The sequence below is a fragment of the Caretta caretta genome, chromosome 3 (assembly GCF_965140235.1).
Source record: "Caretta caretta isolate rCarCar2 chromosome 3, rCarCar1.hap1, whole genome shotgun sequence".
NCBI lineage: Eukaryota > Metazoa > Chordata > Testudines > Cheloniidae > Caretta > Caretta caretta.
Window position 1 is genome coordinate 147,622,741 of NC_134208.1, and position 13,651 is coordinate 147,636,391.

Below are 13,651 nucleotides of genomic sequence, written 5' to 3' on the forward strand. Positions count from 1 at the left end.
AATTGGTAATAAGGAATTTACTAACCTTTAGAAAAAAGGATTGATCATTTCTATTGGAAAATTTAAGCTGCATTAGTGAGACATCATAATAGAATTTTTGGTTTGGTGGAAGTTTCAAAAAAAATGGAAAATTTTAATTTTGGTTTGAACTGAAAATGACATTTTTTGAAATTTTTAGTGAATCAAAAAGTCTAAATTTTTTTTGTTAGGTCAAAATATAACATTTCATTTCTATTTTGATAAAATTTAGGGTGTATTGTCAAAAAGCAGTGGAGGACTAGATTCACAAAATGGCATGGATGACAAGAGGTGTATAACCTTTAGCCCAATAGTTAGGGAACTCACCTGGGAAGACTTGGGTTCAGTTCCCCCTCTACCTGATGTGGAGCTTGGGTCTCCCACCTTGCAAGAGAATGCCCCAGCCCCTGGACTAGGAAGTATTCTCTTATGGGTCTATCTCATTCTCTCCTGTTAAAGTTGTTCCACTTTTTATAAATAGTCAGGCATTGATGCAAGAGTACTTGAACTTGGATGTCTCATCTTAGGTGAGTGTTCTACCTACCAGGCTATAGAGTTATTCTTACTCTTTCTCTCACTCACTTACTATTCATTGTGATTATGAATAACTAGGAATTGGCTCTATGATCCCAGGAAACTTGGGATTTTTTTCTAATACAGTTTTGATTTGAATTGTCTTTCAAATTTTAGAGTAACTTAGGTGAAGAAACAGGAAAACTATATTTAAATTAGATTCATAGAGAAGCCTTCCATAACCGAAGTTCAAAGGATGATTCAGTTAACTGTGAAGCAATTTTTGTAAATTTAGAAAAGCTAAATATGCTAGCCAAATTTTGCTATTCCTGTTATATTTTGTGTGACTTTAGTTCATCATGTACTGTTAATGCGATTAAAAACTGATATATATATAAAAAACAAGGGTGCCGAGTTAAGTTGTGTCTGCAACCTCATCTTTTTCAAGGTCATTGCTTTAAATGGAATTGATTATTTGTTCAAGATAAAAATTCTTGTAACAGTTTTAATATAGGATGTTACATTGTATATTTTTAAAAGAAAAATAATAGAAGAAACAGGCTAAATATAAACAATATGTGTTACAAAATGTACAGCAAATGAGGTAGGGCTCCAGATCTGTTAAGGCACATTGTAATCTATGATAGTACTTGTTATCTTAATTTATTATAGATTTCCCCAGTCAAATTTCAGAATTTACTTCCTCCTGGTTCTGGCTAACTATATTAGGAGAATGATAAAATTGCACATGTAAGCACTCAAAAGAATTTTTTTTAAAGTGCAAAAATTAAGTTGCGGGCATACCTTTAACTCTGTAACAATGCAGTCTTTAATAATGTTTATATACTGTTGCTCTAATACAATATCCTTCATTTCACTTTACAGTGCCTATTACAGTACTATCTAATCACAGATATTTATACTTCTCTTCCTGTTGTACTTCCCATCTATAAAGGTGTTTACTTGATTTAATAAGGTTGAGATACATCATAATTATGACATACATTAATTCATTCTAGCTTTTTTGTTTATTATTTCAGTATTGGATGGTTAAGATTATTGCATCACTGCCTCACTCACATAAGCGATTTAGAAGGAATGATGGCTAGTGCTGCAGCACCCACTGCCAATCTGTTGCAAACATGTGCTGCCTTACTGATGTCACCATACTGTGGTATGCATTCTCCAAACATAGAGGCTGTGCTTGTAAAAATTGGGCTGCAGTCCACTAGAATAGGCCTAAAACTGATTGACATTCTTCTAAGAAATTGTTCCGCGTCTGGGAGTGATCCTGCAGGTGAGAATGTATTGCTTTGCTTAGTTTTTTAAAATATTCGTCATTCTAAATCTTGCAACTTCTTTTGTGGTTCATGTAAATGTGTAGGTAGTTGGTAAATTTACAAATAAAGATTTTGATTCTGCACTTTAAAATTGCACATCACACCATAATTTTGTGATATACAGTGCTGTGTGTTTGAGTCCCAATGAGGAAGCTATACTACAGGGGTTCTCAAACTGGGGATTGCGACCCCCCCCAGGGGGTTAAGGTAGTTACATAGCGGTCGCGAGCTGTAGGCTCCATGGGGCTGACTGCCCCAAGCCCGCATTATATTAAATTAACCCCCACCCCCCTTTTAATTTATAAGGGGGCTCACACTCAAACTTGCTGTGTGAAAGGGGTGACCAATACAAAAAGTTTGAAACCACTGCTCTAGCGCTTAATATCCTTCAGTGGTACAGCAGCATTACCAGCACAAACACACCCAGATTATAAATAAAAGAATGTAATCAGATTAAACATCAATTTCAGCAAATAATCAGATAAATACGCTTGGAATCCTTCAGGATACAGGAACTGTGCTATAGAACAGGTGTACATAAATTCCCAGTTGCAAACTGTGTTAAGGAATAGTTAAGGCTGAGAGTATGTCTGAGTAATTTAAGGTAAATTTCAGGAATGTTGTGATTATCACATAATTAAGCCTTGTTAAACTTAGGAAATTGAGAGTTATGGCTAAATTTATGGAAAGGATTTTTTTTAATTCAACATGTTTGGATTTTTTTTTTAATTTAACCTAATTCTCAATTGCCTGCATTTAAAACTTGATTATGGAATTATTGCAACATTCCTTTTACGTTTTTACCTTAAATTACTCATTCATTAATGTACATGAACGTTAAATAAACCTAAAGAGATGGTTATCACATGATATTTCTAATTGTTAGAAGATTTAGTATCAACTTGAAATCAGCTTTCAGGGTCACAATCACCTATGCACTGTGGTTGCTTTATGCCACTCTTGTAAAACAGCGAGAGTATACGGGCTGGTAAACCTGGATTTACAGTTACTTGGCATTGATCGAGCAACCCAGAATAGCTAGAATGTACACCCAGTTCTTTGAGTGCTTGCTCATATTGATTCCAATTAGGTGGTGTGTGTGCGCCATGTGCACGGCCATCGGAGAAGTTTTAACCGAGCAACACCCAGTGGGTTGGCTGTGGAGCCCCCTGGAGTGGCACCTTCATGGCGCTGGATATATACCCCAGCCGACCCAGCGCCCCCTCAGTTCCTTCTTACTGCCCGTGATGGTCGTTGGAAGTGTGGAGCTTGGCTTTGCTACTCTCCACTCTCCCTAGCGTTCACTCTACAGTTTGTTCATAGCTTGTTATAGTATTTGTTATAGATTAATAGTTGTAGTTCTAGTTATAGTAATAGTAGTTTATATTAGTGGGGGAGAAGAGGGCTTCCCCTCCTCCCCGTACTTGATTGGGCTCATGCCCAAAGCTCCGGGCTTTAAGCCCTGCAAATCCTGCTCCAAGCCCATGCCAACGGGTGACCCCCACGACTCTTGCCAGAAGTGTCGGGGGGAATCTCACCAGGTGGAGAAGTGCAGGATTTGCAAGAGCTTTCGTCCCCGGACTAAGAAGGAGCGGGACTTCTGTTTGAGACAGCTCCTTATGGAGGCGGCTCTTAGTCCTCAGCCTCCAGTGGCACAGCAAGACCCGGTGCCGAGCGCTTCGGTACTCAGTGCCCTGGCTTCAGCTACAGGAGCGGTACTGCGGTTGGACTCGGATAGAGAGCCGCGGCACCGAGGTTCCCCAGCACTACAACCAACATCTTCAGTCTGGCACCACTCTCACTCGCCTGGTCAGAAACGGTTCTGGAAGCTGGAAAAGGCTGGCCCACCTCAGCAGGCACCACCCTTTCTGGATCCACCTTTAGAACCTCGTCCTGCAGCAGAGCGCCCAGGGACACAGGTGATGGCCTCGGCACTGTTGACTCCGGCACTGAGGATGGAGCCGTTGAGTCCGGTGCGACTGGACTCCCCGTCTCACAGCGTGGTTGAGGTCCGGTTGCCATCTACACCAGATACCCTTGTGGCGGCAAGGGATCTGATTGCCTTGACTGTATTGGCATCCTCTCAACAGACCAAGGCACCGCCACTTGTCTGCATGGCACCATCCAGGGGAAAGCCGACTCTTATTCATCTCCCGTCACTGTCAGTTGAGTCTTGGTACCGATCCTGCTCTCTGCGCTGTTCCCGACGCTGTTCGCAGTCCTGGCACTGCTCTCCATTGTGGTGCCGGTCGTACTCGCGGCACCACTCTGACTCCCGGCACTGGTCTCGACACCGCTCTGGTCGCCATCCAGGAGTAGATCCCGGTCCCGACGCTGCTCCCGACGCTGGTCATAGTCGTCGAGACCCTGGTCCAGATCCAGGCGCCGGTCCAGGTCCTGGCACTGATCTAGGTCCAGACACCACTCCCCAGTGTCGTGGCACCGTTCTTCTCCATCTCAGCACCGATCTCCAGCTTCACAGTACCAATCAACTTTGTCTCGTCAACGTGATTTGGCGCAGACCCACTTGCACCACCGTGGCCATCGCATTCCGCCTCTCACTCATCAGGGTTTGAAGCAGGGTCACGCTTCTCAGACTGCCACCACTCGGATCATGGCTGCCTGGGCTCAGGGGCAGATCAGTGGCAGGCACAAGAACAGGGGCCTGCTCAAGGGTCCACCCAGTGGCCCTTTTGGATACCCTGAATGTACCACCAGGCCCAGGGTGCTCCTTCTGGGGCTTCTCGCTCGGCACTGTCCAAGTCATGAGTTCCTGAGGCCTCTGCCAGCTGTCCTGCTCCCGGAGGCACGGAGATGGTGGCATCGCCCTTACAGGCGGCAGCTCCTCTTCCTTCAACTCCAGCTCCCGGCCCAAACACTGAGGTCGCTGGACCAGAGCAGTGGGGCACAGCTCAGCAAGAGGTCCCGGATGATCCTCTCCCTCCTGTGGTATCCTCCTCATCTTCGCCCGATGAGGCTGTGGCGGGGACTGCTATATCGGGTCTCTCCCCCGATAGACCTCCGTGCCCACCAGGAACACTTGCACAGAGTGGCGTGGAACATGAACCTGCAAACAGAGGAGGTGGTTGAGATGGAGGACCCTGTGGTTGACATTTTATCTGTGGAGGCTCCTTCCAGGGTGGCCTTACCAATTATCTGGACCATTCAAACCAAGGCCAGAACAATCTGGCAAACACCCGCCTCTATTCCCCCAACTGCTAAGGGGGTGGAGCAGAAGTATTTCTTTCCCTCCAAGGGATATGACTTCTTGACACTCACCCACAGCCACATTCACTGGTGGTGCCCTCAGTGAATGAGAAGGAGTGTCATGGTCAGCAAGCCCCAGCACCTAAATCGAAAGAGGCGAAGTGCCTCGATTTATTTGGGCACAAAGTCTACTCCTCGGAGGGCTCCAGCTCCAGATTGCGAACCAGCAAGCTCTCCTGAGCTGATACAGTTTTAACTCTTGGAAGTTGGGGCTCTGGTAGAGGAGGGCAATGTGGTCACGCGAACTGCTTTGCAGACCTCATTGGACACCGTGGACTCTGCCGCTCGGACCCTCTCTTCAGGGATAGCAATGAGGTGCATTTCTTGGCTGCTTACCACCAGAGCTTCAGCAAACTTTGCAGGATCTCCCCTTTGATGGAGAGGGCCTGTTCTCAGACAAGACAGACTTGAGGCTTCAAAGACTCTAGGGCTATAATGCATTTGCTGGGGATTCGCACACCATATACACTGCGGAAACCATTTAAACTGCAGCCTCAATGCTCCTACCCTCTTCCTCGGCTGAGGCAGGACTTCTATAGAAGACGGGGGTGCTGTGGCAGGAGAAAACCCTCCAACCACCAATCCGGCCAGGCCCAAGGTCCTTCCAAGTCCTTGGTGGGTCCCAAACAAAACTTTTGAGGGGACGCCTGAGGACGGTGTACCGGACCTCACTCAGGATCCTACCCCATTCTTGAATAATTTATCCCGTCTCCACCGTGCCTGGTCCCTCATAACCACAGACCGTTGGGTTCTTCGCCCGGTGGAAAGGGGATACTCTCTCCAATTTTCGTTCTTCCCACCCTCCCTCTCCGTCCTCCTTCAGGGACCCCTCTCACGAGCAACTCCCTATCCAGGAGGTGTAGTTGCTCCTTGCCATGGGGGCGGTCGAGGAGGTTCCAAGGGAGCTGAGGGGTGGGGGGTTCTACTCCCGTTACTTCCTAATCCCCAAGGCAAAGGGTGGGCTTCGGCCTATCCTGGGCTTGCGCGGACTCAACAAATTCATGGTAAAGTTGAAGTTCTGCATGGTCTCCTTGGACACCATTATACATTCCCTGGAGACTGGTAAGCCACTCTCCACATGAAGGACGTGTATTTCCACATCATGATTCATCCAGATCTCAGACGCTTTCTTGTCAACTGCGAACATTATCAGTTCACAGTCCTTCCCTTTGGCATCTCCACAGCCCCCTGAGTGTTAACCAAATGTATGGTGGTAGTGGCAGCCTTCCTTCATACAGGTATATCCGTATCTCGGCAACTGGCTCATCCGAGGGCGCACCAAAGAGCAGGTGCAGGCTCACCGTCAATTCGTCGCAGACACGTTTCAACGGTTAGGCCTCCTGCTCAACATGGTGAAGTCAATGCTAGAGCCGACCCAGAGGATAGAATTTATTGGGGCAGTCCTAGACTCTGTGCGGGCTTGAGCCCTCCTTCCACATGCTCGCTTCCAAGCCTTGTCAGGCCTCATCAGGAGCCTTCAAAGCTTCCCAACCTCGATGGAAAGAATGTGCTTGAGTCTTCTAGGACACATAGTTTGCTGCACATACAAGACCAGACATGCCAGACTACAGCTCCACCTTCTTCAAGCCTGGATGGTATCAGTCTACCGCCCAGCTCGAGACAGCCTGAACCTGGTGGTTGCCATTCCGGAGGGGGTCCTGGCCTCCCTCCAGTGGTGGTTAGACCCAAGGGCAATATGCGGAGGAGTCCCCTTCCACATCCCTCAGCCTTCCTTGTCCCTCGTCACGGACACGTCAGCCCTGGGATGGGGCGCCCATCTCAGGGACATCCAGATGCAAGGTCTATGGGCCCCGTCCGATCTCTCTCTCCATATCAACGTACGGGAGCTGATGGCGGTGCGTCTTGCGCACCAAGCCTTCCGGGGGTGGTTGCATGGTCGTTGCCTGGCGGTCCTCACAGACAACACCATGGCCATGTTCTACATCAACAAGCAAGGCGGGGGTTGTTCCTCTCCTCTCCGTCAAGAGGCCATTCGACTGTGGGAATTCTGCATAGCCCACTCCATTCACCTGTTGGCATAGTTTCTCCCAGGGGTCCAGAACATGTTGGCGGACCACCTCAGCAGGTCCTTCCAATCCCACGAGTTGTCGCTCCATCCCAATGTCATCCACTCCATCTTCCCCAGGTTGACTGTTTGCCTCACACAGCAACTGGAAATGCCCAGTGTTTTGCTCCCTCTAGGGCCACTCCCTGGGCACTCTCACAGATGCCTTCCTACTCCCATGGACGAGTTTTATGCCTTCCCACTGTTTCCCCTTGTACACAAGGTCCTGCTCAAGGTGCGCAGGGACAGATCACGACTGATTCTGGTCGCCCTGGCGTGGCCCAGACAGCAGTGGTACACCACGCTGTTGGAGATCTCGGTGGACGCCCTGGTTCCACTGCCTCTTTTTCCTGACCTGATCACTCAGGATCACGGCTGCCTCTGTCACCCCGACCTACGATCCCTCCACCCCACAGCGTGGATGCTGCATGGGTGAGCCACTCTGAGCTACTCTGTTCTCATTTGGTACAGCAGGTTTTGTTGGGTAGCAGGAAGCCTTCCACTCGGGCCACATATATGGCTAAATGGAAGCGATTCTCATGCTGGTGCACTCACTGCAGCATGCCCCCCCTCCTGGTGTCCGTGCCTCTTATTTTGGACTATCTCCTGAGCCTGAAACAGCAGGGCCTGGCAATATCATCCATCAAGGTTCACCTGGCAGCCATTTTGGCTTTCCACCCGGGAGCGAATGGCCGATCTGTCTTCGCCAACCCCTGGTCAGTAGGTTCCTTAAGGGCCTGGACCATCTCTACCCAGAGGTACGACAGCCAGTCCCCACGTGGGACCTGAAGCTGGTCCTCTCCAGGCTTATGGGAGCTCCGTTCGAGCCATTGGCCACCTGTTCCCTCCTATACCTCTCTTGGAAAACGGCTTTCCTCGTTGTTATCACGTATGTATCCAAGCTCAGAGCTCTTACCTTGGAACCACCATACATGATCTTCTATAAGGACAAGGTGCGGCTACGACCTCACCCGGCCTTTCTTCCAGGACATTTTCCTCACGGTTTTTTACCCCAAACTGCACGCTACTCGTCAGCCACAACAGCTATACTCCCTAGATGTTCATAGGGCCCTGGCTTTCTACACTGAGCATACAAAGCCATTCAGGAAAATGGCCTAGCTCTTTGTTGCGATGGCGGAACGGATGAAGGGCCTCCCGGTCTCATCCCAGCAGATCTTCTCTTGGATCACTTCCTGTAACCGTGCTTGCTGTGATCTGGCCAGTGTTCCGACCCTGCCCCTCACTGCTCATTCTACAAGGGCCGCGGCCTCGTCGTCGGCTTTCCTGGCCCAGGTCCCAGTCCAGGAGATCTGCAGAGCCGCTACTTGGTCTTCAGTACATACTTTTACCTCTCACTATGCCATCGTCCGACAAGCCAGAGATGATGCATGTTTGTTAGAGTGGTCCTACAATCCACGGTATTTCACTCTGACCCCACCGCCTAGGTAAAGCTTGGGAGTCACCTAATTGGAATTGATATGAGCAAGCACTTGAAGAAAAGATGGTTACTCACCTTTGTAACTGTTGTTCTTTGAGATGTGTTGCTCATGTCCATTCCAAACCCCCCCTCCTTCCCCTCTGTTGGAGTAGCCGGCAAAAAGGAACTGAGGGGGTACTGGGTCGGCTGGGGTATATATCCAGCTCCATGAAGGTGCCGCTCCAGGGGGCTCCACAGCCGACCCACCGGGTGTTGCTAGGGTAAAAATTCTCCAACGGCCATGCACGCGGTGCACGCACACCACATAATTGGAATGGATATGAGCAACACATCTCAGAACAACAGTTACAAAGGTAAGTAACCGTCTTTTTTTTTTCCCTCCTCTTGCCCCCAAGTAAATAGGTCTGGTGGGAGAGAGAGTTAAAAAAAAAAAAAAGTATTAATGGTCACTTTTGCTGTTTATATTTTAGCTGAATGTTTCTGTCAGCAGAGGCTAGTGTATAGATTTCTTTTCTTCAGAGAAACTCATGAGGAGTAGCCTGCTTTAAAAATGGCTGCCATCTCCTATCCTGAATAGGACTTAAGTCACAGCCTGTCCTCATGAACATGCCCTGTTTCAAAATAGCCACCAACTCTCATTGTTCCCAGTAGAAGTGAAGCTAAGCTTCTTTAAGGTAATAGGACAGAGTTCCCTATCCTGTCAGGAAGTGAAGAAAAGCACTGTGAGTAGCAGGTTATGGTGGTGGGCAGTTCTTCTGAGAATATCCTGTGGCCTCAGTCTCATGGAGAGCAATATTCTCAAAATGGGTACCTAACTGAGGACTGCAAGTGGTCTCAGTATTACTGAGAGCAATAGGATGTGTCAGCCATTTTGGAAGAGGGAATATCTTCATTAAATTTGCTGAAGAAACTCTGTTATGAAGAATAACAAGAAATTACCATCACTACTTAAAAAATCATTAAATATGAGATATGCACAAGATTTTGATGAGTTTTAACTATATGGGAAAGTTTAAAGAATGGTATTCCACTTTGGGGTAACTTAGAACAAAGTCTGACTACATTGTAAAGAACCAATTTTTAATAGAGAAATTAATGAATTTACTTGTAAATTCTCAGAACCGTTTTCTGAATACTCACAGGTGGTATGGGGGAGGACATGTGGCATTCTTTATATATTGAGATTGAATCCTTGCTTTAAATGCAAAACTCAACTCAATCCTAGTATCGAGTTATAATACACTTGCCTCCGTAATTGTGTCCCACGTGCGCTTTTAAAAACAAAAAAAATTAAATGAGTACTTCTGCTGTTACTTTTTTCCTTTTGTGTGTGTGGCAAGATTTGAATAGCCCTTTACTTTTTGGAAGACTGAATGGCCTGTCTTCTGACTCTACAATAGACATTCTCTATCAGCTGGGAACAACTCAGGACCCTGGAACAAAGGACAGGTAAAATAATTATTTGAATTGTTAATGTCTTTAAGTATTAAAATAATTGTTTAAAAATGGATTGCTTAGTGTTTTCTCATTATGCTAAAACATACTTTTCTTAGATCCAGTTTGAAATATCCTGTGAGCACAGAACTATAAAGAAACTTCTAGTTTTGCATTTTACCTATCTTTGCATTCTCTTCAAAGAAAGCTTAGTAAACTGGGCACAAGAAAATATACTTTTTAATATGGCTAAACGTATGTATCTTGGAACAAAGAATATAAGCCGTACTTATAGGATGGGAGACTCTATCCTGGGAGGCAGTGACATGGAAAAAGATTTGGGGGTCGTGGTGGATAATAAGCTGAACATGAGCTCCCATCGTGATGATGTGGCCAAAGAACTAATGCGACCCTTGGATGTAGTGAAATCTCGAATAGGACTAGAGAGTTTATTTTACCTCTGTATTTGGCACTCGTGCTGCTGCTGCTGGAATATGTTGTCCATTTCTGGTGCCAACCATTTAAGATGCCCTATAGTGATGGACTCAGAGCTCATTCTGTTTAGCTTAACAAAGAGAAGGCTAAGAAGTGACTTGATTACTGTCTATCTACATGAGGAATAAATATGTAATAATAGGCTCTTCAGTCTACCAAATGAAGGTGTAACACATCCAGTAGCTTGAAGTTCAAGCTAGACAAATTCAGACTGGAAATAAGGTGTACATTTTTAACAGTGAAAGTAATTAATAATTGGAACAATTTTACGAAGGTTGTGATGGATTCTCCATCACTGACACTTTTTAAATCCAAGATTGAATGTTTTTTCTGAAAGAACTGCTGTAGGAATCATTTTGGGGAAGTTCTATGGCCTGTGTTATTCAGTAGGTCAGACTAGATGATCAGTGGTCTCTGCTGGTCTTGGAATCTATGAATCTGTGAAACCTCTTTTTTCCTTCTGCTTATATTAGCTATTACTTACAGGACTTTAGGTAATTGTTCTTCCATACTGCTATGGATGCAATAGCTCTGTTGCTTCCCCTACATTTTGCTCCCAAAGTTTAATGGTTTTTCCCTGTACACTGTGTTATAAAATTACAAATATTTACAATTTAAAACATACATTTTAAAATCACTTGTTCTTTTAATTATTGCCAAGTCGTGAATTAAGTCGTCTTTGGTTCTCCTGCAATGGTTAGTGACATCCCAAGCTTTACAAATGGTGCAGGAAATGTGAAATTTGAGCAAGTGCAACATGGATTCAATTTGTGGCAGATCAGTATGAGATCCCAACTTAAAAAAGCAAGTTCTACAGTTAATGAACCTTGGGAAATGTTATAAGATTTGTAGTTTACCTTTAATATTGGTTTAAAGAAATAGATTAGTGTAAATTATTTTGGGGCAGCTAGTTGATCTGTTTTATAGGTTCCTACTGCTGATTGATCTTCTGTTATAATATGCTATGTGCTCTTGCCTTCTAGAATTCAAGCCCTACTGAAGTGGGTCAGTGATTCTGCAAGAGCAGCTGCCATGAAAAAAAATGTCCGGATCAGTTACATTTGTCCAAACAGCTCAACAAGAGAGTATGGTCTCTTGATGCCATCTCCTTCCCATTTGCACTGTGTAGCAGCAATTTTGTGGCATAGCTATGAGCTCCTTGTAGAATATGACTTACCAGCATTGCTGAACAGAGAGCTCTTTGAGTAAGTAGTGCAAGTAAAATATTTCACTATATGCAGTTTATAACTTCTGTTTTTCATTTATTAAAAGATGATAGGCATTTTGCTTTTTCCGTGTGCAGTAATAGTGGAATACTAATTTATTTGGTGCTTAATATACTATGGTTAATGAAGAGGTACTGTATTACAGAGAGGGCCAGAGAGATGGCTATAAATAACATATTCTAAAATATTTTGATAGTAACTGTAATAGGGGACCAAATTATTCATTTATCCCATTTACTTTTCTTTCAGTATGTATGACATCATTAAATGGCCTTTGTGGCCTTATTTTTAATATACAGCATTTCTGAAACTTATTAAACTATTCATATGTTTTTGTAGCTATTATCAAGATCCAACATTTGTTTTCATTTCTGGAGCTACCACCCTTGCTCTGGTCACAGTTCATGTAAAACAATGAAGAAATATTTTAGTGCAACTGCAGTATAATAAATCTCCAATATTAAGAAGATTCAATTTCTCAAGGAACCATATCCTTATATTTAAAACAACAAATGAAGTTTTACTTTTTGATTAGTGAACTAAATTTTTGCTATAGTTGAAATTTTAAAACGGAAAAACTAGAAAATGTTCTTTTGTGGACAGCCCAAGTAATCAAGTTGGAATTCAGCATACCTGTTTAGCCAGGCCATGCCTGAGTTGCTGATTACAATAACCATTTATTTCAGGATTATCTTCAAATTTAGAAACCTAATAAATATGATCAGAATTTTAAAAAACAAAATAAGTGTTATAACCTCTGCTAGCAACCACAGTATGTTGGTTAATGTACAAGCAGAAAGCAAGCCACAATAGTTTGAAAAGCTGTAACAGGACTGGATGCAATGAAGTTTCTCAGTTGAGGAACATAATTACTAAGTGTGTCTATCCCATATGCATGGACTGGACCCAGCCTGACAGGAGTACATCTGGGAAACTGTATTTGGGCAACTAACCAAATACTGAGTAATTTTCAAATGCAGAGTGGTAAAAATAAAGTTTTCATGGGAAATCTGTACATGTTCTCTAGTACAGAATCTATAAAGAAAGAGGAGCCTGAGCTCAAGCAATAATGATTTCGTCCTCTGAACAGCATGACCTAGCATGCAAATTAAGGGCCAAACTCACCAGTACACTCTGGCACCTTTACATTGCTCAGATAAAATTCTCAGATAAAAACTACTTTATGATGGAGTTATAGCTGAGGATATATATCTGTAGTTTAAGGGTAAAAAAAAATCATTGCTGCAAACATGTTAAGGTATCTAAATGCCCAGTTAAGGCAGTCAAACAACTTTAACTGCCCTGTAGTGATGCCATGCAGTAACCATACCATTAAGACTCAGAATTTTTAGTTTATTTGGTCCCAGATTAGATTAAACTAATTTTTAAATGCACATTAATTTTTCTTATTCTCTCCCCCTTTCTCCCCCCCCCCCCCGCCCAAAGTTCTCCGTAGGGCAGAGTTAAGGTTGTTTGCATGATCTATTATTTTCATACCTGAACAGAATAATAGGGTGATAAATAGTAGCCAGCATGGATTTGCCAAGAACAAATTATTCCAAAACAACCTAATTTCCTCCTTTGGTTGGTTTACTGTCCTAGTAAATTTGGGGGAAGCAGCAGATGTGACATATCTTGATTTTAGTAAGGCTTCTGACACAGTCCCATATGACGTTTTCATAAGCAAACTAGAAAAATGTAATCTAGATGAAATTACTGTAATGTGGATGCACAACTGGTTGAAAAAGCATACTCCAAGTAGTTCTCAGTGGTTCACTGTCAAAGTAGGAGGAAATGTATGTAATGGGGTCCTGCAGGGGTCTGTCCTCGGTCTTGTAGTATTGATCATTTTCAT

At 44.3% G+C, this 13,651-nt stretch overlaps 1 protein-coding gene across 1 annotated transcript in view; it reads left to right on the top strand.

The window, feature by feature from the left end:
- BIRC6 (baculoviral IAP repeat containing 6) overlaps nt 1-13,651 on the top strand; it is a 319,798-nt gene that overhangs the window by 163,213 nt on the left and 142,934 nt on the right. The window contains 3 exon segments of the mRNA XM_048843594.2: nt 1,572-1,828; nt 9,982-10,090; nt 11,554-11,775. Coding sequence (XP_048699551.2) covers nt 1,572-1,828; nt 9,982-10,090; nt 11,554-11,775 — 588 coding nt within the window.